General features: G+C 43.5%; 1 protein-coding gene across 1 annotated transcript; it reads left to right on the forward strand.

Annotated features, from left to right (window-relative positions):
- The first annotated feature begins 10,467 nt into the window (after positions 1-10,467).
- Positions 10,468-27,186, forward strand: LOC134532008 (E3 ubiquitin-protein ligase ZNF598). Its single transcript, XM_063368136.1, has 6 exons — positions 10,468-10,911; positions 10,997-11,239; positions 14,226-14,437; positions 15,102-15,214; positions 16,950-18,370; positions 21,962-27,186. Exons 1-6 carry the CDS (start codon positions 10,738-10,740, stop codon positions 22,115-22,117), a joined length of 2,319 nt encoding a protein of 772 aa, XP_063224206.1. The 5' UTR covers positions 10,468-10,737; the 3' UTR covers positions 22,118-27,186.

Raw genomic sequence — 27,186 nt, forward strand, 5'->3', positions numbered from 1 at the left:
CACACGCACGTAATTACTTGACGGTTTTTGAACGAATGGGAAACGCGGGAAATGGCACGTCCGTCCTAGTTGATGACCCGTTGTCGACTGCCGTTGACTGCGGCTGGCCTAAGAGGGGGGGGGCAGCGTCAGCGTGCATAGGCTAGGCTAGGGGTGCGGTCTCGCAGCAGGGTAAGTACTGGCGGGGTGGAGACCAGGCTTCACTGTCACAGGCGGTACGACGTCAACCGCAACCTGGCCTGCCGCGAGTCGAGTCTCTCCCACGGCGGCCTATCTCCCCTTCCCCTCCTCCACGGCCCACATGCTCCGGCGCGCAGATAGGCATAGGAAGCAGTGGCTAGCCAGACTCGGAGCCGAGCAGACGTGTGCCCGCTCCGCTCCGCTCGAGACGCGCGCAGTACATAATTCACTTTCGCTACCAGCATGGTTCGTCACGAGACTGCCTCCGCAGTCGTAAAGCCGCGTCAGAGTTAGTTTGCACTGCTGAACTTTCGTAGCCAGTACGTTTCGTCACGGAAACACCTCCGCTGATGTATCAGGCCGTGTATGCGTTACTTCGCACATATGAACTTTCGTAACCAGTACGTTTCGTCACGGGACTGCATCCGCAGTCACATCTAGTCGCGTTCTAGTTGTCAAGAGTGTATTTCCGAGAGTCCGGGTCGCGGCGAAGGAGGACGCTCATCCCGTAACGTGTCGGCCAGGCTGCGATAGGCTTTCAACAGAATAAAGGAGCTCGTGAAAACGGACAGCAACATCTTCTCCTTGCTACATTCTACATTTCCTTCTACCTATGCAAATTTACCTCCTGGTCCCATGTTTCACGGTCCCGGCCACGTTGGCCTGAACTACACTTTCTCTACGACTGGAGCTACGCGGGCAAATCAGGGCGAGTCTCAGGACAATTCGCAACAGGGATTTAGGGACCGCAGGCCGAGGGACGTCAACGTGATAATGTCATAAGAAAACATTGATGAAATATTGCATACAAACACATTAACTTTTCAATTCACTTTATAAACAGTTGAGAAAACAGTTTGACGTACCGACCATGGCCGTTAAGCCCGTGCTCCGCACCACCAGTACCGTATCCCATTTTCGGAGCGCACCCCTAACCCAGCCGGAATGAGTCAAGCGAGCGCCCCGGGCGGACCTCAATTAACTGAATTAAACATCAAGATACAAAACCCCGGGGGCTCGACTACGGAAAACAATTCCCAAACGAGGCATTAAGACAAAGTTAATTAATCACAAGCAGTGAGCAAGTGCGTCATAGAGGCTCCGTGCATGCGCGGCACGTACGGAACAGAAAGCAAACCTCTTTACTAGCCCCAGAGGCTACTGGCCTTGATTAATTGGCCTGTGATAGTGGTCTAGCCAAACTAAGGGAATTCAAACCCAAACACTTCACATTGAGACAATTTATAGTTAAATTTACAGTCGCCAACTTGGTGCCGCTTTTTAAATTAGTAAGTCAATTAAAACAACTGTTAAACCTTAGGATACTATTTACCAGGTGCAAAGTTTTAATCCAGCACCTGGAGTATGTTTTTACTCATCATATAACAAATTAAGTTATTATAAGTTTTTTGTGCTGACTCACAAAGGAGTTAAAAGTTGCCTCCAATGCGAAGCGGCCATCTTTCGGCAGTCTCCATCCACTCCGCACCGGGAACAGACGTGTGTCCGTGGGCAGCATTCAAGTTAGTTTCACTGATTCATTTTTATTCTGCACGATACCTTCATAACTAAATCCTTTTATTAATTCACCGCTGTCCACATCGACTTGGCGCGTATTTTGCGGAACCGGGCCTATCCCGACCATCTTCATTGTGATACCGCAATGCGTATCGGATCACGGAACTTACGGTACTGGCCGACTCCAGCGAGAGTATTTTAATTAAGGACGCCGTGCACATGCCTGCCGGCTGCACTCAAGTAAGTGTTTCTTTGAACTTAGGAGCCCGCTCATCCAGCCCCCCTGCACCGATAAACTTTCGGTGCTGGCTGTCTCCAGCGAGCATCGACCCACATCCCGCGGGACTGCCGCGGTAATCATTAAAGTGTCGCATAGTGTTGTGTTTTTTTTGTTTTTGATAGTTTTGTGACTATAATTGTGTAACCGCTAAACGCTCCCAAGTGTTGGTAGGAGTTTTTGTAACGGGACTGAACCGTGGAACGAAAATGTAGAGCGTACCGTGTACCCCCCCGGACCCCTGGTGAAGCTATAAAATCAAACGTAATCCTCCCAAACTTGTGTACAATCATTTCCGTAGTCTTCCGTCCTCCACACGGCCGAGCGGCCTTCACAGCCAAGAGAAAACCGTTCAGGTTATGACATCGTCCGACCGAAGGCCACCCTAAAGCCCGACCTGAAACCGCCAGTATCCGACCCCGCTAACGGAACGTGCCCCTAGCCATGGCCCACCCGAGTCAGGCGAGCGCCGCAGAGCAAAGGTAGAATCAAAGCCCATGCCCTAATAAACCAGACAACACGATTCCAGTACATTATAAATTCAATTTACATTAATGATCACATCACTTTTAATTAAAAAACCCGTGCAAAGGAAGTGCGACGTAGGAGTGCCCGGGTCATTCACGTGTGGATTTGTATTAATACCTTTGTGAGTGCTCCCCTTGCGGCCTTCAGGATAATTTCAATAAAGTAGTGTGTGACTTAATTAAAACCGCCCCAAATATTCATGTATCATCCGCCACTGGAGCAGTCATCAAGCGACGAACAGTCTCCAGTGTGACTCAGATTATTCAAACTCATTTCATGTAAACTTGTTAAATCCAATTTCCAAAACGTATATATGTATTAGGTTAATAGTTAATTTTTAATATGTGAATTTAGAGTCACTTTCATTTGACGACAGTCGTTGTGCCCTCATAGACTTACAGGCCGTTTCTGCCCACCATCGTGTACCTGAGTGGGGGCTATCCCCCCTAACCCCTCGGTGCAGTGCAGTGAGTGCTTCGTGCTAGAGACACACTCGCGTGCGTCCTAACTTCGCATCTGGACTGCTCAAGGACGGACATCTTTGTACAATTATTTGTAAATAACTTAACTTGTAATTGTGTATTCAAATAGGGTAGTTATGTGTTTTGTTTGAATAGTGTAGCTTTGTACAGGGGCCGCGCCTGGCCCGCAGTGGACACGCGACCCTCCGTGCCGCTTTCCCACCTTCCCCCCCTCCTCTCGCGTGGCGCTGCGGCCGCGCGGGGCGGGGAGTTGACAGTCGCCGCTTGGCTGCCATCGATGGAGGTTCTGTGATGCTGCGCTCCGCGAGTCCGCAAGCCCTCTGCCACGCACGTTGCTAGCGTCGCTATCGTCGTTTTGGCTAGCTCCCACGATTGACATCTTCAGTCGCGGAGTAGTGCACCTTCGTGAATGACCTGCAATTTGCGTTCGTTCACAGCGCGGCGGGGGACGTGTCCCATAACATCGTTGTGGGCCAAGTGCGCTCAGGGAAAAGGACTAAATAAAACATCTCGTGGACTAACAGCGGACGTTTCCTGGTTCGATCTCCACTCCCATACTCCTGCCCTGTTTATCACCTCCCCCACTTCCCAGCTCCCGGTTCCAGCCACAGTAGGCACGAACCCCCACCTCTTACTGAGTTAGTCGGCCAAAATAATTACAACCAAAATTCACCGCCGCACGTCGGGGATCGGGAAGGAGCCTCGGCCTGGGGACGACATATGGCGCCCAACTAGAGTGGCCAAGGTGTAACTAAAATTCGCCAAATTCGTTAAGTAGCTCGGCGGAGGCTGGCGTAGTGAGTACGGCAGGACTCGTGCACGGCTTCGCTTAAGAAAGCGCTAGGGGCAGCCTAACGGAAGGGGGCGGCAGAACCTGCACTCTTTGTTTGCGAGGTGAAAGCGCGGCATTCCAGTGACTTGGCCGCACGCTTATCCCCCCCCCCTTTACGGGTAGTGCCCACCAAACAAGGGGCAGTTTTTTTTCACCCTCCCTCCCGACTTGTCCCGCCCGCCGCCGACGCTACGGGTTGCAGCCCGGGTCGGAACCGCGAATCGCGAAATGCAAGACTGCGCGCACATAACCATTAACATGGAGGACTTATGCCTGGACTGCCGGAAACCGCGCGCGGCCATCCGCCCGGCGGAGGAATAATCTTACCTGTACTGCATGCGCCAGCAACGCATAAAAGCCGAACTCCAGGCGGACAGTGTAGATGCCAGGGCTAGTGCGCGATGCGCAGCAGTACAGTGTCACGGGCGCCCCGACGAAACCGCACATTGTCACCAATGCGGCGTCATAAAACATCATGCATGCACTGACGTACGAGAGTTTTTGAACTTTCGTGACGGCCTGTTTATGTGCGGAGGGTGCGAGAAACGCATAAGAAAGGCGGGTCACAGATAAGTGTTGCCGATCTCCCGCATCGCAAGAGGAACAATCACTCTTCCAGAGTTCACTGGGCAGACACACGAGGACCCATGAAAGTCTGGTATGGCGGGAGTCGGCCCGTGCCGTATATTGCACGGCCCCACATAATGCGTTGTGCAGGGCGTGTTATGTTTACGCGGCTGGGATAGGCACTACACCGGAAAAGGACTAGGCGCACACGGGGAGTAAGTAAAAAAGGTTACGAAGTATGACTATAGTTACCAGAAGGAAGTTCAGTGAAGACAAAGGATGGTGGCTCCCCGTGGGACGTGTGTCCGTCTAAGTCCGCGAGTCGCGCTGTACTGGCATCTGGCCCTGGCTCGAGGGGAGGGGTGAGCATCCTGTCTCGCCAGAGTTTCTAAAGTTCCGTTATTCGTAAAAAATTATATTAATAACTAAATGTAAGTGGCTCTAAATTCATACAATAAAACTTAATAATTAACTCAATATACATATATGTTTTAGAAATTAAATGTAACAAATTTATATGAAATAAGTTTGAATAATCAGAGTCACACTGGAGACTGTTCGTCGCTTGATGACTGCTCCAGTGGTGAATGATAAATGATAATTTGGGGCGGTTTTATTTAAGTTACATATTCCGTTACTGAAATCGGGCTGAATGTCGCAAGGGGAGCATCACAGCTGTTTTACTAAAAAACCACACATGAGTGACCCGGGCACTCCTACACCGCACTTGTGTTGCACGGTGTTGTTAATTTAAAGTGGCATATTCTATAATGTGTATTGAATTTAAGATGTGCGGGATTCGGGTTGTCTTGGCGATTAAGCACGGCACTCGCCTGACTCGGGCTGGCCATGGCTAGGGGCGCGTTCCGTTAGCGGGGTCGGATACTGGCGGTTGCAGGTCGGGCATTAGGGTGGCTTTCGGTCGGACGATGCAAACCCCCCCCCCCCCCAACTGAGAAACCCGACCTTGAGCCGCTAGTGACCCCGCCATGTGAGGGCATACCCTAGTTTCGGCAGCAGCTCCATCAAGGTGGTGCTCACGGTGGCAGCAGCTGGTAGGCTGGCCGAGGGGCGGCGTCGTGGCATCTATGGAGCGCAGAGTGCGCGTCGCCTCGGCGGCTGCTGTGGCAGGCTGGCCGAGGGGCGGCGACGTGGCGCCTCGAGCGTTTTTGATTTCGTTTCCAGTGGTGACGAAGACGGCGTCGGCTTCGTGCACCTCTGTCTCGTTCTGGCGCATTGAATCGACTGTGCCTCGAAACCAGGCGGTCACCACGTAACAAAACCAGACGGCGGGGCCTCGCTCAGGCGTCTCAGAGTCGTGGCCCTGGGCATTGTGTTGTCCAGCGTCCCTTTTGTGACTGTGTACTCGTGTGGCAGTGACGATGGCTGCATGACGTTGAAGCTAGGCGGTGGCGATGGTGTGGCGCGACGTGTCAGTGTCGAGTCTGGTGGCATTCTGGATTAGGTGTGTGTCGGAGACGACGCTGGTTGCGTCGGAATGGTCCTTCGCGGCACTGTGATGGTGGTCAGGTGCGGTGGCGAGGCCATCCCAGCTGCGTGAGGTGTCTCCGACACGAGGCGGGTTACGGACGGCGTGGCAGACTGCGGTGGGACGGTCGGCGTTGTGCGTCGTTCGGTCGGCTTCGGCGGGTCAAGCGTCGTCACAGTCGTGTTGAGTGGCGAGAGGTCTGCGTGGAGTGTTGAGGGTTGTGGCTTTGGTCCAGGAGGAGCAGGGAGCGGGATTGGCAGCAAGAGGGTGATGAGCGTCGGTGTCGGGACGGAAAGTGTCATTGGTATGTAGTGCGTCGGCGTGAGCGGCGTCAGGTCGATGAAGCGTGGTCTCGCTGGTGACGGTGTTTCCAGATTCGTGTCGGGAGGCGTCAGGTCTACGAGAGATGCTGAGGTGGGTGGCTCCGGGACAGGAGGCGGTGGGAGCTGGATTGGCGGCGAGAGGATAACGAGTGTCGGCATCGGGGTGTTAGGTGTCGGGAACATTGTACGTGATGGTGCGGATGTCGTTGGGATGTGCGTTCGTGATACTGGCGCCCGTGGTACGTCATGCGTCGTCATGAGTGGTGTCTGGATGTCGTGAATCGTCACTGCGTATCGTAGGGGAGGAATTTTTAGGGTCGCTGCCGAATACTGCACCTTGGTGGCTCGCTTTGCGGTACATCGCGCGCCCTTGAAGGTGAAGGACTCGTTTTGCAAAGTCTTTTCACGCTCGTTGGTACAGTCACGATGCCATAGGCCGGCACACTCGTCGCAGTGGTAGCCCACGCTACTTCCTCTGGGACACGAAAGGTTTCCACAATTCGTGACCCCGTATAGGCGGTACTCTTGACAATAGCCGCACTCGTACCCCGCGGCGGTCCTGCCATATAAGTACCAACTCGGGAAGGGGTGGTAACACCCAATGCATTCGTCCGCATACATATCTTGTTATGGTGTGTTCAGCTGTGTCGATTCGTGTTTCTTATTCGTGGCGCGGTGTGCCCGCGGGTAAGTCTGCGGGCGGGTTCGCGTTTGCCAGCTGGGCATGTGTCCGGATAGCCGCACAAAGCGGAGGACGAGAATGACCGCGGCGCAGACGGGGTTGCGGATCAGCGAATGCAGCGATGGCCGAAAGCGCCCAGACAATCGCACAAAGCGGAGGGCGGAAATGGGTGAGCTGGGGGTGGGGGAGTGCAGATAGCCGCGCGCAGTGTAGGCCGAGAGCGCCCGAACATTCGCACAAAGCGGAGGACAGAAACTGGTGCTGAGAAAGAGGGTTGTGGAGGGGTGCGGGTGATGACGTCGGTGGTCCGCGTCACGTGCTGGGCAGGAATGTCCGTGGGAAGAGGGGGGTTGTTGGAGCCCCTTTGTTTCCTCGTTTCGTCACGCTGGCCTGTCTGACCCTAATCCCTTTTCCTGCCCAAAATGGCAGCTCTGTGTCCGTGTTGTGGCTGGAGAAAACAAATGTACAGATAGATGGCTAAAAAAAATGTTTTTTGGGAAAGTTTTCTGTAACGAACGTGAAGGAAATCTTGAATTTTCAGTCTTCGCCCTACGTTGGGCGCCAAATGCCATCGCCCGGGTTCTCGTGTTCGAGACTCGGCGGGGTTCCTAGCGGGAAGGCTGTTTTCTTGCGAAGAGACGTGTCCGGGAGGGCGCCAGGCTAATGCGGTGTTTAGCCACGAGGTGGGTCGTGAGGTCCGAAGGCCCTTGCGTGGCCCACTAGGAACGGCAGCAGTGGTCGTGATGTTAGGGGTCCCTAATGCCTGCTGTACCACTGGCCCTACTCAGCATAGGACGCTGTTCCCTATCTGGATTGGGGAGGTTTGCAAATAACGTACATGGTTTTGCACTATCGTTTAAACGTCGTGCACGGAGTGTGCGAAGTGGACGTTTAATTACGTAGTAGTTACATTTGCAATTACATTCACACGATTTCCCTACATAAAGTACACTGTCATTATACACTGGGCACTCTGACACGCCATCACTATAGTTACGTTGTCATTTCCACCAGTTTGGCCTCGGCTGGTATGATAGCACAAGCCCCAAGTGCGCCACCCATCCTACATAATCTATGGGGAGGAAAGTTAGTTCGCAACCCGCCCCTAGATGGCAGACAAAGGGGAATGTAAATTAAGGAAACTTTGTCTACCTGCCCAGCCTAATTCAGGATAATTATGTAAATACCCAGTGTTGTGACAAGAAACCTGTTAATTATACAAGTGAATGTAAAGAGTATTGTAATTCGAATATGTATGCACAGGAAGGGTACAGATGTGCCCTCCCTAATGAATATGTACATACGTTGTATATTTACCCTGGCTGAGCTAAGCCAGGCGGAAAGCTCTCCCCAGTAATTCTGGGTAAATAAAAGTGGCAAAAAAACTTGAGCAGTATTATTTAGGTAGCGACCTCTCTGGAGGACCGCTCCTCCTTCCTACCTCTCCCTGCTCTTGGGCAGCGACCCCTACTCGGGGACCGCTCCCGCTCTCTCCCCCCATCCTGCTCCTGGGCAGCAACCCCATCTCGGGGACCGCTCCCGCCCTCTCCCTGATCTTGGGCTGCAACCCCTGCTTGGGGACCACTCCCGCTCCTCTCCTCGCTGCCTGGGACAAGTCAATGTCCTCACGCCAGTCGAGGTTGAGGGAGTGAGTTTGATTGGAGTCGGCCAATCCCATAATTTGTGAAAGGCGATGCGCGGGCACTCCTGTGTGAACCGCGGCTTGCTATTAAATTAATTAAAGTCTTCGATCAGATGTGGCCAGTGCCTGTGTACTCGGCAGTTAATTGAAAGTCAGGTATGGCGGGAGTTGGCCCGTGCCGTATATTGCACGGCCCTGCGCAATGCGTTGTGCAGGGCGTTTTATGTTTACGCGGCTGGGATAGGCCCTACACCAGAAAAGGACCGGGCGCAAACGGGGAGTAAGTAAAAAAGGTTTCGAAGTTTGACTATAGTTACCAGAAGGAAGTTCAGTGAAGACAAAGGATGGTGGCTCCCCGTGGGACGTGCGTCCGTCTCGGTCCTCGAGTCGCACTGTACTGGCATCTGGCCCTGGCGCGAGGGGAGGGGTGAGCATCCTGTCTCGCCAGAGTTTCTAAAGTTCCGTTATTCGTAAAAAATTATATTAATAACTAAATGTAAGTGGCTCTAAATTCATACAATAAAACTTAATAATTAACTCAATATACATATATGTTTTAGAAATTAGATGTAACAAATTTATATGAAATAAGTTTGAATAATCAGAGTCACACTGGAGACTGTTCGTCGCTTGATGACTGCTCCAGTGGTGAATGATAAATGATAATTTGGGGCGGTTTTATTTAAGTTACATATTCCGTTACTGAAATCAGGCTGAATGTCGCAAGGGGAGCATCACAGCTGTTTTACTAAAAAACCACACGTGTGTGACCCGGAAACTCCTATGTCGCACTTGTGTTGCACGGTGTTGTTAATTTAAAGTGGTGTATTCTTTAATGTGTATTGAATTTAAGATGTGTGGGATTCGGGTTTTGTTGCCGATTAAGTCATGGGCGTTGATTATACCTTAGTTCCGCTGCGTTCGCCTGACTCGGGTGGGCCATGGCTAGGGGCGCGTTCCATTAGCGGGGTCGGATACTGGCGGTTGCAGGTCGGGCTTTAGGGTGGTCTTCGGTCGGACGATGTCAATATGATACACATGTCGGTCTCCATAATGGGTGTGGAAAAGTGGTGGTGGGCACTCTGTCATTCTGCTGTGGATTCAGAGGTTGGTTACCTGGCGTCATCTCTATGGGAGAGCAGCCTAACAATATAAGGCACGAAACAACATTTCGGCCCAGTGTGGCTGACCAATGAGGCGCCTGCGTCTGAGAGCCCTGCTGTGACAGCTTTGTCTGCCTCCGGTTTCAGACAGAGATGAAGGACTTCAGTGTTGTAGCACAGTCAAGGGGAATCGTAAAGGAAGTTGACTGCAGTTTCTGAAGGGTCGCTATTGGATAGACAGGATGCCTGCGATCTCTGGAGAGTCGCTAGCAATAGGGAGAAAGTGTGAGAGGGAGAGAGATAGAGAGAAGATGAAGAGGTAATGAAAACTGAATTATGGCTTAAGTTTTATAACCCCCCTTCGCCCAACCCAATTGGTTGTGGTAGGAGATCTTACAGGGTCGGTTATCCCAAAGTATCTGTACAGCTATATCATTTTTTAGTTCATGACCTATCTTTATTTTATTTGTCACCAACCATGTTTAGAGTATTACAAGTTATTGAATAGAACTTATGTTGCTGAATACACACACATTAGTAACAACACTTAATCCTAACACTTCAAGTAAACAACCGAATTTTTTATGTAATGAATTATTTTAATGACGGAGATTCTTATTCATACTTTCTAACCATTGAAAAACGTGGTTAAGCTCTTTTGCAGCAATTTTTTGGTTATAACAATTTGGCGTTTGGGAGATTAAAGGTGATTTTTTCCCTAAGCATTTTTACTTTATATCCCGTAGGAGTAATGCTCGTTGCTTTCTAAGGTTGCTTTATATGAATTCTACGAAAATGTTAATCTTTGATATCACTACCACCACATCATGAAACAAACATTTTCATTTTCGGGGAATTTCATGAACCGTGCGGGGTTGTAAACTTAATAATTGTGTCTGTTGAGTACTTATGTATCAAGGCACTAACGTTTAGGGTTTTCATGGTTAAAAAATATAAATTCTATGTCTGTATCTAATTAAAGTTCTTTTCTTACGCAATATTTTATTATAATTGGTTTTCTGAGCGTTTTCGTATTTTCGAGGTTGTGTTCTAAGTTTAATTTTTTCTGGTGTGACTAAAAGTTGTCTGATACTAAGTACGCGTGTGTGTAAATATGATAGCGGACACGTACACGGATAACTGCGAAACTTGCGTTGTGTGTTTCAAGAATGTCACAATATTTTCAATTGGCGATTGCGACCATCCCGTATGTTATGAATGTTCTACCAGAATGCGTGTGCTATGTCGTCAGAATGAATGCCCTATATGTAGACAAGACATGCCGAAGGTGATTATATGATTTATAATTAGGTAGAACGTAGAATGACTTTTAAGGCGCTGTCATGTGTTTTTACTGAGGTTTTTTGTTGCAGGTTATTTTCACCAAACATGTTCGTCCGTTTAAAGACATTCACAGTTACACGTATCCAATGGATAAAAAATTTAAGATATGTTTCGAGAGTCCTGATATTCAGGCAGCTTATGACAAATTGCTGGAGCACGTGTGCACCATTTGCAGGAACAGGCCAGCTTTCAGAACGTTTCAAAACCTGAAAGATCACATGCGAAAGGAACATGAACTCCAATACTGTGATTTGTGTGTGGAAAATCTGAACGTAAGTAAAATAATTGCTGGCTATATAGTTATGAAATAGAGTGCAGTAACTATGGTTAAAGGCCCTGCTACAATAGGCCAGTCCTCAGACATGTAGCTAGTTGCTGTTCCCAATTCTGAAAAACTGACTTGGTGTGATGTTACTCCCACCTGCAGTGACACTGGTCACGATGACCAACTTTTATTTTTGGAATCATCAGACAGCCGTCAGCAGGCCGGAGGGCACGTGTGATTGGTGTGTATTACTTTTGCCAAATGAAATTTTTACAAAATAAAAATATATCAATCCAAATATTCATGTTAAAACAATCTTACTCAAACTTTAGTTGACTAAAAATTTTTCTTGTTGCAACATAAACTTGTGGTTGGTCTAACATACTTGTTCAATATTTGTTATATTATCACGCCATGTTGAATATTGTGCTGTGAATAGTTAGCGAAAATGCAAAGTTATGAAAGCTTCTATTTACAATTAACTAGCACATGGAAACATAGTCTCAGTGTTTAATTTAATAATTTCAGACTTCCAATGCTGAATAGCAAGGGTTGTAGCAGAAGTTGTTATGCAATTTTTTTTTTATTGTTGGCAATTTATATTGTTTTGCTGAGCCTGACCCGTACATCAGGATGTGGAACCAAGCTCACTGTCCAAACACCAGCATCTATTTTAGCATGCACTTCGGAACCAGCACCGCACCAGCAGAGTCACAGGAGTGTTTGCCCGCACTGTCCTAATGTAACAGGGCCTTAAGGATGTGATTTTTGAAATGATCATTTCATAATTTGTGGTTTCATAGGTTTCAGTTCAAATGTATTGACCATTCACTTTTGTGCTCACAGGACCACTCTGGTGCAGTATAAAATAGTAAACCTTTATAAATGGTTTTTGAAGTTTTGAAAGTTATCTCGTGCAAAGTTACGTAATAAAAGCATGATTCAATTGCTTAGAATGCAACTACATTAATATATATATATATATTTTTTTCACAACTACCTTTATAGTTATTTCAATTAAAACACTTTATACTTTTATATATATATATATATATATATATATATATATATTTATATATGTATATATATTTATATGTATATATATAAATATATATATATAAATATATATAAATAAATATAAATATAAAAAAATTATATAGGTAGTTGTGAAAGTAGGTAAGCAAGTAGAAGAAGCAGGGGCACATTTCCAAAATAAAAGTTAGTAAAAATTGGAAAATGCAGGTGGATTGGGGTTTGCCTTACGAACTGCAAACAGATGGTAGGTATGTGTACAGAATGTGTTGTTGAAGGATGGCCGGAGGTAGTGTACTGAAGATCCACTGTTCTTTAGCGACATGGTAAATGATATAGGAGACGGCATAAAGGGTGCCTTTTTTCCGTATGACTTGTGTGTTACATATGTTGAAGCAGTGGCTGGAAGCTTTCAGGAGGATTTAGATGGTTTGAAAGAATGGATGAAAAGGAATAATATGAGGAATGAGGATAAATGTGGGTAAGGGTAGTCAGATTTACCAAGAAGCAGAATTAAAAAAAGAAACAATTTTTTTTTAAAATCCTAGTTTCTTTTTGGTTTCTTTAAACCAGGTTTTTTTTTGTTTTGTTTAAACCAGCTTATTTTTATTACAAGTTACGAGCTCAAAGAGCTGAAGTCCACCTAATCTGCCGATATGACTGGGACTCAATCACAGAAAGTGTATTTCCCCACAGGAAGAGGATTCTCCGTAGGATGGGTGTTTCCCATGGAACGGGAATGTACAGTACAGTCTGGGATTTCCCCCAAAATAGGAATTTTTTTTAATAATAAATTTATTTATATGCTCTTTGGATACAATTCACTAATTGATTTAATTTTAGGGTAGTATTTAGCTGGCTATAATTTAAATCTTATTCAGATAATTTAAATGATAAGATCTTGAATGGTATATTATTGTCTGTTTCGGTAAATCACAAGAGACATTAATGAGCTAACTATGGATGTTATTAAAGTGGCATTATACCTTTCATTAAAAATATTAAAATATTCTATTTAAAAATACATTATTTTAAAAAAAAATTTATTTATAAAACCACTTGTTTACACCATGGTTTGAATAAGCCAACCCTGCTAAGAGATAAAAGAGTGAATAAGGTCTACATTACCCCTGGAAGGAGGAAGAGATAGAGAAAACCAAGGCAGGAATCCTGGGGAAGGGGTTGGGGGAGCGGGTGTAGAAAGCAGCGGAAAGCTGAGCATGTTGCTGAGGGGAGGGAGCCGTGTGTCAAGAAGGCATGCACCACATAGTGCATCCCATTCTGGAGTGTGTTCCAGCGGTCTCCATGGGGTGCAGAGAGCAGCTACGTGGGTGAAGGGCAAGTGGAGTGGAATGTAAAATAATGTAAAGGGAGAACATGCAACTAGCTTGTCGTGGGTAATGTGGGAAATGGAGTGGAAGCCTCTGAAAGTCAGAAGGCGGACGGAGAGGTTAGTTAGGATGTACCAGGTAATTTGTGGGGTGTGAGGATGGGGAAAGCTGGTCACAGGGTAGAGAGAGAGAGGGGGAATTCTGTAAGCCAGAGGGAGAACTCCAGAAAAGTTTCCAGGCAAGAGGAGTACAGAGAGAGGAGAATGGAGTAGAGTATATTAGGAGTGTGTGTTACCAAGGAGTATGGTACAGTTCGGGAGGAGGGTAAGAGGAAAGTGCGGTGGACTGCTTGACACGAGTTTTGTTCCCAGCAGCAGCAGCAAGATTAACATTCAACTTTACATTTGTACATTAAGTTATACTATTCCACCTTCATAAATTATATCAGTCAAATGTTTCAAACAATTGCTCTGTTTATGCTTAAACAAATTCTTGTACTTCTGGAACTGTTACCTCGTGCACTGAACATAACTGAACTTGAAAGCAGTAATATTGGGTGCTCTCTGAGAAGAGGTGGGTTTGCGGCAGTGAGCAGTGGGGGCTGAGCTGGCGTGTGATGCTTGCGTTCAGATCTTCACGGCGGAGAGGCGCTGCTACACGAGGCCGGAGCTCGCGCTGCACAGGCGCAAGGGGGATCCAGACGACCGGTCGCACCGGGGCCACCCCTTGTGCGAGTTCTGCCAGCACCGCTACATGGACAACGACGAGCTGTTCCGGCACCTGCGCCGGGACCACCTGTTCTGCCACTTCTGCGATGCCGACGGCTATCACCGCTTCTACAGGTGATCCGTCCTCCGATGTAGTCACAGCTGTGGGAGGCGGTAGTGCTAGTAAGTAAGTGGCTGCTGTTGGTCGTATGTTCCTGCACTCGTGTATATCCGATGTTGGTTGCCATAGGGACATCATCTTCCCTCCAAAGAAGGTCAACAATCGCCCATATCCACATGGGAAAATATTAACCAATAGGTTCTATCGAATATATACTGAACTTGAGAATGTCGGGTTAAAAGAGATGCCAATGTTCACCTGCGTATGGATTGTATCAAGGATGTGGATGTGACATCTTAACCTTTCTATCTTTCTTTTTTAGTATTGCTTCCGGAGATAAATTTACAGCCGCCAGCGTACAGGGTCAATTTATGTGCAATAGAATTTTATTTAGTTTTTATGGTTTGAAAATTGAAAGCAATGCTTGTAGCACAAATATTTGTTTTTTCAGGCTGTGTGGTAAAGCTGAGACTAACATCTAGTAGACTCACACCAAGAATGCGTGCTTTGATGTGTTCAGAATGCACTTAGGTAACAGTAAACATAGTCAATATAATTCCACGAGTCATGTACCTAACCCTTAAAAAAATTCATTAAAATTAAATGTGAGTGTTATAGTTCTTGAGTTAAAGAATTTTTGTGTGCTGTATTTACAACCTCGTAATTTCTCTGTTTCAGTACGTACGACTGCTTGCGTGAGCACTTCAACACAGATCACTTCTTGTGTGAGGAAGGAGAATGCATCAACGAAAAGTTCACCTCTGTGTTCCGCACCGAGATCGACTTGAAAGGTAATTGGCAGGCTCTCAATGTGGTCTTCCTCTCAGACTAGGCTTGGCCCTGGCAACTATGATTTTCATGTATTTGTATAGTTTTAGCTCTTGTTTTCAAATGCAAAATTCACTAAGGAACACACGTTTGCATCAAAAATTAATTTTTTAACGGGTATCATGTGAACCACTTCTAGTAATATGGAATGTGATGTACCTAACTGCATGAGCAGGTTGTCACCTACTTACTGAAATAACTTTCGTGAGGGTGGGGGTGGGGAGATTTCTTTTGAATCAAGTTTATTAGATGATCACGGTTGAATGGCTGAGTAAGTCATTAGTAAGGTGTATTACTTTATTTATTTTGTTTTCAGTATTTGCATATTAGTTACATTAATGAAGGTTTGTTTCTGTTTAACATACATAAAGTTTTTAAGTGAATTCACATAAGAGGCTAGTATTATGACTGAGCTGACAAAATTTTGAAATATTGTATAGTTAATGTTAGCATTAAGCACCTGTTATTGTGTGGTATCATTTTTACCTGAAAAAGCCTCGCACCAAATTTTTTGATAACAGAATTTGTAACCATATTTTAAGTATATTCTACTTAATTTTTGAAAATAAAAAATTGTCTTTACATTTAAGTTTTTTTTTTTCTAAACAAATATTCTGGGTTGTGATGTATGACAGTTATTTATTTCAGCATTCTGTTTTTGCTACTAATACTAATATTTCCCATTAAATGATAACAAGATAATACATGAAAAATACAGTGATAAATGTAAAATGGCTACCAATCACAGCATTTTGTTTACTGTAACTAAGCACCATTAAAAACTTAGTTAAAAAGTTTACTAAAATAAATTCTATGTTACAAAGTTATAACCAAAATATTAAATAAGTTTTTAATTGCTGAAGAATCACATGCAAAACAAATACTGATAGCACCATTACTCAAAAATATATTTTATATTTTTCTCCAGTCACATACACAACACTCCACAACCTTTCTTCTCGAAGCATAATTTTCTATTTCCAGACCTTTTTTAATCATTTTAGTTTTTTCAGCAACCGTAATAGATTTCGTTCTCAAACCTTCAGTAATCCTTAAAACTTATTTCTGATAGAAACACACTAACAAACCATGTGTAAAAGTCAGTCACCTGATAAGCTACATGAGGTTAAACAAACTTGGAGCTTGACGGAACTTATGCTATGCACCATTGCCACACGGCATTGCTAAGTTTTTAATAAGCTGCGCACCATGCTTATTCATCACACAGTTTATGAAAATTGTGCACAGTTTATTAGGGTAATTATGGTATTTAAACAAGTTTAAACCAAATTCACGACATGTCTGATGCAGATCTAGATTCTTCCTATATCAAGCAAATGTGCACTTTATTAGTGTCTTAGATATTCTCCTGTTCTGCTAATTAATAATTAGGAGTCTGAGTAGCTATGTCTTGAAATAAAGATTGTGATTTAAAGTTTTTACAATGATATCACCACCTGTATGTGAGATATCAGGGAATTTTTGATGGCTTTAGAATAATGAGACTTACTGTATAAACTGTTTTGTAATTCATGATGACATCCGATATGTATTGTAAGTAAGCTGTATTTTATAAACACAGTCTTTAATCTAGGTTTTCGTGTTCCTTATTACATGTGTTATGTTTTTTTCCCCTAGAAGTAAGTTGTCGGTATGTGTGCCACCGTGAGTTGTGAGAGTGGTGGCTGCGGGTTGCAGCGCACCGTGCTCTGGTGCACGGCCGCACCATGGGCAAGGCCGCGGCGAAGCAGGCCCGCACGCTGGAGCTGGAGTTCACCCTGGCCCCCCGCCCCCGGGACAGGGACAGGGACCGCAGACCCCGCGACAGGCACGAGCTAGAGGCGGCCGCGGACGCTCCCCTGGCGTACCAGCCCAGCGCCATCAGCGCTGCGGAGTTCCCCAGCCTGGGGGAGCCTCCCCGGCCCGGCGGCGGAGTCACCGTGCGAGCGTCGCGCCACGCCCAGCCGCCCCTCGCCGTCACCGACGAGAACTTCCCCGTGCTGGCGTCTGGCGCGGCCACCGCCACCAAGACGGTGCGGCTCAGCGTGAACGGCGGGCCCGGCCCGGAGCCCCTCGGCAACGGCCCCAGACCGACCAACCTGTCCATCCATGTGAACCACCGGCCCGGCGGGGCGGTGGCCAGGCTCTCCGGCAGCCAGAGCGCGCGCTTCCGCCCGCCCGTGGGGGGGGAGGACTTCCCGTCGCTGCCCAAGGCCAGCAAGCACCTGCCCCAGGCCTCGGCCAAGACGCGGGCGCCAGCCGCGCCACCGCCCACCGCTGCCGCCGCCACCTCGCAGCCCAAGAAGGCCACGCACGTCACCATCCCGATGGGCCAGGGCAACCAGGAGCCGGACCTGCTCGGCAACGTCAAGGTCAAGTCGAAAAAGAAGAAAGCCAAGAGTCAGAATGTCGCCGCAGACCCGCAGAGTGATAAGAGTGGCGCTGCCAAGACCGCAAACCCGCCGGCCGGTTCTGCGAAGGCCTCCTCGGGCACGGAGGAGTTCGAGCAGCTACTGAAACAGCAGCTGATGCTACAGGATCCCAACAAGCACAGCAATGGGACCGAGGACAAGGTGGGGAATGCGAGTTGGAAGCGTACGGAGCGTAAACGCTCGGAGCTCATGGTCGGCAAACTTTGTCAAGGGGAAGGTAGCGGAAGGAGCGACGAGCAGCGACGTGGTCTCGACGGTGACGGGGCGACGCCGCAACCGCCCCCTGGTTTCTCCGGCATCACCGTGTCGAGGGGCCCGCCGCCCGGCTTCTCGGTGAAGCTGAACTCGGTCGCCCGTCCCCAAGCCAACAGACTGACGTTCACCAGCAGCAGTGGTCGGTCCTACCCCATATCCTCCCAGGGGCTGGTCGCCGGTGCCGGGCCTCCGTGTGCCTACCACCCGCCCCAGAACTTCGAGCACCGCAACGAAGTGCTCATGATTCGGGTCATGAACTCTTTACACAGTTACTCTTTGGAACGGTTCCGTGAGATGTCGAAAAAATTCAGGCAGGGAAACATGTCTGCAGGGGAATTCTACGAGTTGTGCAAAGATATGATGGGTCATGATGCATTCTTGCAGATATTCCCAGAACTGATTGTTCTTCTTCCAGACATCACAAAGCAACAAGTGAGTAGGGGTTCTGGTACTTCACATCATAAAAATATTTTTCATGAAAGAATCTTACTATGTATACTTTTGTTTAATATTATTTAACTTTAAAAATTGAAAGTGAATAAAAAATTTTTTTTTTTTTTTATAAATTTGCATTAAGTAGTACTGTGATACTTGAAAAGTAAGATTTAATATTAATGGCCATCGCAAAGGATTTTCAGTATTTTGTGTTGTAATCGATGGTTGTTGACAATTTTTTCCCTACTACTGGTAAGTGTGACAAAAAAAAGAGAAATAATAGTTTGTTTTCGAAGTTTGAAATGTCGCAAAATAATCAGTGTTTTGAATCGTTCACATAATTTTTTCCACTACTGTTTGTGAGACTAGTGAAATAACTTTGAATACTTGTTGCATGTTTAAATCGCAGAGTATTGTTCACGTGTTTTGACTATTGGGTCCTGTTAAAACATCTGAGTAAAATGAAAATTAAATGCTAGTTAACATGGAATTGAAAATACGATTAGGCGTATACAGTCAAACCTCTATCTATCGAACTCGCATGTATCGATTGTCCGTGTTTATCGTATACTTTCTACGGTCCCGGCAAAATTGCCATACAACTAAGGTTAAAAAAGTCCGCTTGTACCGATGTTCGAATTATCGTTTTGTCCGCATTGATCGTAGAAAATATGTGGTCCCGTCACTATAAGTTATAATAGATTATTGTTTAACCATAAAGATTTTGCAGAAATAACCATTTCTTAGAAAGAAACCGTCATAAAAACAGTAACGATAGTATACAGTAGTAAAAATCAACTTAAATCTGCAGCCAAGTAATGGAGCACGTAAATATGAAGAAAAGACAAATGAACAACAACTTACGAAGAAATATGGATGATGTACCATAACTACAGTACAAACCCAATTGTTATCCTAAGATAATTACCATAAAAAGAACTAAAGATTCTTTGTCGATACCATAATTACTACAGAAGCACGATAGCTACCACATTTGCACTACAGTTAACGTAATAACCGAGATGTATATTTACCGTGACGGTAATGTATTTATTTATGACATATTAAAAATAAAGAACATTATTGAAAAATAGGATGTTAAATTTTTATATGTACGTTTGGCACATGTTGCGAAGAAATAATGCGATCTGAAAAAATGCAGTACTACTACGAAAAGCGAAAAGGGTAATCGTGGATTTTTAGGTTATGGCAGTCTCTCTCGTTTTTCAGTAATATCTGCCGAAAATTAACAAGCGTATCGGAAGTCGGCAGAAATGCCGATTCAACTAAATATTGGCAAAATCGGCTTCTTCAGTACAGCTCTACATTTGATGACATGAGTAAACATATTTCAGACTTCAGGATATTGAAAAAGACTTTAATTTCCATGTAGATTTATTGTGCGTATTTTTTTTTTTTGCAAGTGTAAATTGAATTAAGTAAAATACTTCCATTTTTATTTATTTTTCAACTGATTTAACTTTAATGACAAGTAACTGATATATTTCTGACACTAATTTTGAGGTTGAAATATTTTTTAAAAATTCTTAGAGTGAAGTCCACATCTATTGAATGTCCGCATCTACTGAATTTTTTTGTTGGTCCCCTGAAAAACGATAGATAGAGGTTTGACTGTAATATTAATCCGATATCTTTAAAGACCGATGTCTGGGACATTTGCATGTTATCTAACTTATAATCAAACACAGCAGGATGGAGTTTTCTTGTTAAAGTTAAAATTAGGGTGTTTTATTTGTTAAGACTAACCAAGTAAGATTTAACCATTTAGCTATTTCAATAATATCATATTGTAGAAAGTAGCAATTATGTAAGGAAATAATTTTTCTAAATGTTTTAAAATCCTGCAGTGTGTTGAGTAGAGATGTTAATTTTTTTTTGGGAAAATCTTCAGAATTGTACTCTCACAGACACACACATATTTTATCAACCGTTTTATACAGATGTAACAAAATAACAATATAAGTGGGCCAAAGGTGATAAAGAAAGAATTAACTTCACATAGGTCATACTCCGCGGTTATGTACCTCCTACTTTTTAACTTTTAAAGGTTTTTTACTTGTACTGTAATAAGAATGGTAAAAAAGGTTGTATATAAAGTTTGTAATTGAGGATGAATGCTAAGCCCTACACACGCACACATACACTGTAGCATGGAAAGATTGCGCCATTGTTTTGATACATCACTCTATATTTAATTATGGAAATCAATTTGGTATATTCATAACTAGCGACCTGCTCCGGCTTCGCACGGGGGCAATGCTGATACTAAATATACTACAGAATGTCTATATACAATGTTCACAGCTTTTTTGTCATTAGACAATACAAACATGTTTTCTTTAGAGGTTACTCTTGAAAGAGCGACATATAATTGGCCATGTGAAAAACACTCAATGCTCAAATCTAAGCCTGCAACGTTGAAAGTTTGACCCTGTGATTTATTAATGGTCGCTATGTCCCTGCATTTTAAATCTGTAATATCTTCGAAAATATTCATTTAAATTACATGCTGTAATGGGCCATATTGATCTATATTAAATGCACAATGTATTTAAGGTACTTAATAAGGATTAATGTTGTATTGCTTAAAATCGCTTCGTAAATAAGCCATTATTTCTCGTAAAAAGTAAAGTTTACAAAATGTTTATTGTGGGTTATCGCTAACAGATAGACGTATACCATCACAGACTTTTTTGTAAACCTTATGAAGGTGTACAACACTGTAGTACATTATTTTGATCTAGCTCGTAGGGTTCAGCCAGTGTTTGCAATGTAAGCGCAAAAAAAATGTGTTTATTTACATCACATTAGAAACCTCTAGAATTATCAGTGTTTCTCTAATATATTATGCATGTATTATACTTATAAACCTTCCTCTTGAATCACTCTATCTATTAAAAAAAAATTGGTTGTCTGTAAAGTCGGTTTACGGACGATAGTTTAACGTGACGTCATAACAAAACATTGATGAAATGATTGCATACTTTTATGAATAAAATTGAATCATTTTTATTGAATTATCACTATTTTGTATGTATACAAAGAAGGAGTGAAATGAAAACTACAATTTAATTGATGAATTTACTTTTATTTGCACTCATTAATTCAAATATGTTTATTACTTTAACAAAGAAATTATTTTAACTATAAATTTTATACATGTTTGCTATTTAACTTCTTCCAATCTGTGTTATTCTGTTAAGGATAGGACCATGATAGGAAAAGTATGAAACGAATGGGAGTGTTTCAAGTTTAATGTGCTTCGAAAAAGTAAAATCGATGGTTGTTCCAATCGAGTGGAAGAGAGATAGATGCGGCGTAAGCGTACAATGAGCGTAACGGGACAATGTGTGTTATGGGACACTTTCGTGTGTGCAGCCGGCATTCATCGATTTATTAGACGTGTTGTCAAAAAAACGCATCAAAATCCGTTGCGTAGTTTTAAAGATCTAAGCATACAGACAGCTGGAAGCGACTTTGTTTTATACTATGTAGTGAAGGAAAATTTTCTGAGTGTAAATTTTGGCCGCTGGCATCTCTAGCGCTGAGAGTGCGTGTTTTCCGCAGGAGCTGTGGAGCGTTCACGTGCGAGCGAGCGGCGCGGGGCAGGACCTGCGCACGTGCGCGGAGTGTGGGCAGGTGATCTCGCACGCAGACGCACGGCACCACGCGGCCAGCCATCCAGCCGTGTCTAGCGCGGCCGCTCTGCCCCGGGCCGACTGACGCCCACTGTAGCTGCATCGCGCGTGTCTAACCATCGTCGAGAAGAACGTGTGTATGTATATATGTAAATATCACGCGAGCATTTGTTACCTACATTATTTTTATACCAGTCAACAAATGTCGACACACGGTAAATTCTCGTGGCAAGTTACATGTAGATCAAGAGCCATTTTTTTTTTTTTTTTTTTATGATGGGAATATAAATGTTGCTGTCTCTCTAGTTTGTCTTCTGGTGAAAAGTATCAATCTGGCTGTAAGGTGGCAAAAATAATTTTTTTGGATTTTGTGTGCCCGTTACTCGCGTAAGTTTATCTCTGAAATCCCACCATGAATTCACAACTTTCTATATCGAATATCATTTTATTTACACAATTTGCAATGGCTGGTATGATAAATTTTTGGACTCCCAAGTGTGTGAAGATTTGTTGAAAAATAACATGATTTTATTTTATCAAAATACCATGGATTAGTTTTGTAACCAATTAAAAAAAAATTCAGTTATTTATTGAAACTTCTACATGTACTTTTTATGATTAATGGTTTGAAAGAACAGTTAAATTTTGATTAACAATCATGTGTTAAACCACAAGATTCTGTTATCCTTCTCATCATCAGAATAAAAGTGTAAGTATCGACAAACAAATTGACATCTTTAAAATCATTCACAGTTTACTTGCACATACTGATGTGTATTTTGATCAACTTGTGAACTTAAATACAATATGTAGTTGTGTTATTTAATTTAAAAAAATATATATTTTCATTTTTTGTCCCAAGCCTGCAGTGAAATCATGTTACTGTACAGACGTATTAAGAGGTTTTTATTATCTGTCTATTCGGATATCCTTCTCAGCCCTATCTGTACATGACTGTGATCAGTTTTACTGAACCCTAAATTTAATTGTGACAAAGAGAAAAATTGGCTGCTCTTTCATAAGCTGGTTCTAGTAGACACTTGCAGAAATGAAATATTTGAACTGTGCATAAATATCTTTTCTACCAAGTAGAAAGCCCACCCCAACATGATGTCTAATTTCTTGAACTTTTTGTTAGTGAAAATAAATATTACAATGGAAAAAAAATAATTTTTGGTTTTCATAAACTTTTTTTCTTCATTAATAAATTTTTAGTGGCAATTAGTTTTTATTATTTGATTGAAATGGTTGTAGTACATACCTACTTGTGTATTGTATGGAATTCTTTTTAGTTGAAATTTTTATGTTGAATTACTCCAATTTTTGAACAGCATCCCGGCATTTCTCATATTCAATATAATGAAGTCATTTTATTAAATATTTTTAATGGAGTGGAAAGTACTTACCTGTGTGACTAAAAATAACAAATTATTCTTGAAGGTGTGCAATTTTTCAGTACATATTTTTACTTACCAGAATTTACCTTAAAACAGTTAATTTTTTACAGAAATTGTAATTAGTTAGTACATAACAAAGTACGTATAAGTTTTACTTCAGTTGTTATGTACTCTTATTTCTTTCTGGGTTGGTTTGTATGAGCCTGAAGCCTGGGTTTTGACCCAGGCCTCATGCAGATTGTAGTCAACACTTACGAAATACATTATGAGCAGCACAGCTACTGTGAACAGCATCAAAAATGTTTCGAACATACGAAGTTGCACTCATGGCTTGCTACATTTTGGTGTGTTGAAGTGTGTTGCAAAAAAATGCAATTGCGTTAGCGTGCTCCAAAGTGTTAACGATACATGCTGTATTTACCTGAATATAACGCTATAATTTTTACCAAAAATGTGAAAAATAAAACTGGGGGTCGCATTGTATCTTGCCATTAGGAACGGCTTAGTTGAAAACTAAGTGTGTCGTGGACCTCCGCGCAGGCGTGACGGATGAGAGATGCAGGAAGGAGAGGTGCAAATGGAGTTTGTCTCTGGGTTTTCCTTCTGCTTCTCTTCACTGGCAGACAATCTCCGAGCTCTGACCACCGCACATCACCACATTCTTTGCTTTCTGAACACCCACCGCTTTTGAACTACATAGTCTTTTTTTTTTTCTAACTGTGGTTTGGTGTTTCAAAAGAGACCATGTAAATTACTCCACTGATGAAAGTGGCACCAGAATGGGACTAGTAAATATGGAATAAATTTAATAATTAAGATATATTTCAAATGCTACGTACATTTCCAATCCGTAAAGCCTTTTTCATAAACTCGTTATCAAAAAGTTTGGTGTCACGCAATATTTTCTGGTAAATACAGTACTTCCTTTTGTGGACAGGGAGATGTTACTCTAGCTATTCTATGATGTGAGTTTGAGTGATGTTAACTGATATAATCTATTAATCTTCCAACGTTCCTGCAAGAAGCTGTTGAAATGGAATTTGTGCCTTCCGTTTTTCAAAAACGTAGACCTATTTTGTTTTTCTTTCGGCTGTAATAGGTAATATACGCCTTCCTAAAGTGTCAATTTGTTTGAAAGATGTCCACTGTTTAATAAAATTAATATTTAATTATGTGGTAGCCTTATCTTTGTTCACAAGCTACTGAAAACTATTGCAATAAATATTACAACGATGTGAGTTCGCATGCTGAATATTTTAACTTTGCATGCCTATTAGCTTGACTGGCAGATTATTTTTATTGTATGCAACATTGCTCGCCTCAGTTTAAGAAAGTAATCCGGATACAAATAATTTACTGTTTTTTACGCTAAAAGCACATAATCTTGTTCTAGTCTTAATACCTTCATGCAGTGTTTTTGCAAACCTTAAAATTGATTTGTTTTTGCCTGAAAATTATTTCTAAGTTTAGTGTTACCTTAACCAGGAAGTAACAAATATTTGCTGTTAATAATAGATTTTGTATTACTTTGTGTTTAAAAGTACAAAGACAGTGGAAAACAAAACTATATGAATGGTGAAACATTTTAATTATTTAAGTTGTCTAAGCGTTTTTGAGCTGTCCATGTGTACCTGTTTAACATATGCTCATATAGAAAATAATCGTTTATAGCTCATTACCATTGAACCATATTTTTTACTCCCACTTGATTATACTTGACCATTATGTGACCAAAAAAAATGCAAGTGTATATAAAGCCCTTAATTTTTAAACTTTCACATGCATTTTTTCCTGATTTCTTGGAAAGTAAAAATAATGTGTGTCAGTGGTATAAAATGTTATTTTGTTGTCTCCATTGTGTACATGTGCGGTGGATTCAAAAAGTATACAACCTATGGTCGAAATCCGAAATACTAATCCCCTTCAAAGTAATCTCCTTGCTAACGCACACACACTTCTCCCAGCGCTCCCGCCATTGTTGGAAACACTTCTGGAACACAGTTTGTGGAATGGTTAGCAGCCGTGTCGTTGCATTCCACATGATGTCTTCTCTCGACTCAAATAAAGTCCCTTCCAGCGGCATTTTCAGCGTGGAAAATGGCCTGAAGCCACATGGAGCCATGTAGGGTGAGCGGGAAGCCTGAGGAACTGCCGGACTGTTGTGTTTGGCGATGAAATGCGCAGAACGAGCGGGTGCGTCACGATGGAGCTGCCAAGTTTTTGCCGTCCACAGACCTGGTCGTTTGCGCCGCACAGCATCACGAAGGCGATGGACCTCCTGGTAGTACTACTCCTTTGTGATTGTCTGGTCTTGTGGTGCGTACTCACGATGCACCACACCACAGGAGTCGAAGAAAATGGTCAACATGACCTTGACGTTGCTGCGAACCTGCCGTACCTTTTTTTTTTTGGTCTTGGGGATGATGGATGTCGCCTCTGTGACTGCATCTTGGTCTCTGGGTCGTACCCATAAACTAATGTTTTCGTTGCCTGTGATTACGGTGTTCAAAAAGTTGGGGTCACTGTTTGCAGTGTCCGGCATGTCCTGTGCTCCATTGTTAGCAACTTCGGTAAAAATTTCGCGGACACTCTCCTAATGCCCAAATTCTCGGTCAAAATTGAATGTACCGATCCGATGCTTACCCCTAAATCGTTCAAAATTTCTCGGACTGTGATACGATGGTCCTGCTAGAAGACGATCTGCACTTGCTCAATGACTTGTCGTTCCGGCTTGTTGAGAGCCTACCTGAACGTGGTTCACTGTCCACTGATGTGCGGCCATCTTTGAAGCGGCTGTACCACTCCTTTGAGTGCGGTGCTCGTGGCATCGTCCACGAAAGCCTGTCGAATCTTGCGAATGGTTTCCAAATGGGTATCACCACTCTTTTGGCAAAATTTGATGCAATATCGCTGCTCAAGATTTCTATCATTTTAGTAAAACTGAAATCTGACGACCGCTCACTACACTTCTTCACTCGTTGGCCGACTGCCAGGGATTGACGCTTCCGGCGGCCGGGAAAACATTCACGACTGCGCATGAGTGTCCCCTCCACATCCACACTGAAGGAAGTTTTCTGCAGTTCATTGGTTTATGCAGGAAAAAATAAGGTTTAATACTTTTTGAACACACCTCGCATAGTGCTGAGGTTGTTTTATAGTTTCCACCACATTGCCCCATCTGCCTCTTCAGCACCTATCTTCCCACAATCCTTTTATCTTCTACACTCGGTTTATAATTCTCTTATGGCCTTTCTGAGGGCCCTCCAGCCTCACGTTAGTGCATCAACCACGTTGGAAGGCTCTCGACTTCAATGCGGCCACCTCTACAATAGCCCTGTTCCTCATCAAATAGCACCCAATTGCATATGGTGAAGCAAGGTTATGTTTTTCTTTATGTCCAAGACCAAGTAATAATGCCTAATATTGAAGGTGCAAATTTCATTATTAACCTCATTTTGTATGCTGGAAATGATGGTGAAATTATATTTTTCTAAATCCTTTCCTTGTACAAATATTAATTTTAAGAATGGTCTTAAGCTCTACTTTTTTAGGCACGTTATGGAAAAATTATGAGTGAATTTTTACGTTGCGCATGCAACATACATGCAACACAGTTTTCACAGGATGAAAATAAAGGCTACATACAAATAAAAATTATATATGGCCATATAATTAAAACCATTTATTTATTGTGTGTATAATTTTATATAGATTGTGTTTATGAACTTTTTCAATTGTATTTTAGTAAGGTTATGTT

This window comes from Bacillus rossius, chromosome 1 (genome assembly GCF_032445375.1).
Source record: "Bacillus rossius redtenbacheri isolate Brsri chromosome 1, Brsri_v3, whole genome shotgun sequence".
Taxonomy (NCBI): Eukaryota; Metazoa; Arthropoda; class Insecta; order Phasmatodea; family Bacillidae; genus Bacillus; species Bacillus rossius.

Bases quoted from the DNA above. Each gene is read 5' to 3' on its own strand.
- LOC134532008 (XM_063368136.1), top strand. From the start codon at position 10,738: ATGATAGCGGACACGTACACGGATAACTGCGAAACTTGCGTTGTGTGT. The intron at 10,912-10,996 runs GTGATTATATGA...TTTTTGTTGCAG, and splicing joins GTAGACAAGACATGCCGAAG to GTTATTTTCACCAAACATGT. The intron at 15,215-16,949 runs GTAATTGGCAGG...TGCGGGTTGCAG, and splicing joins CACCGAGATCGACTTGAAAG to CGCACCGTGCTCTGGTGCAC.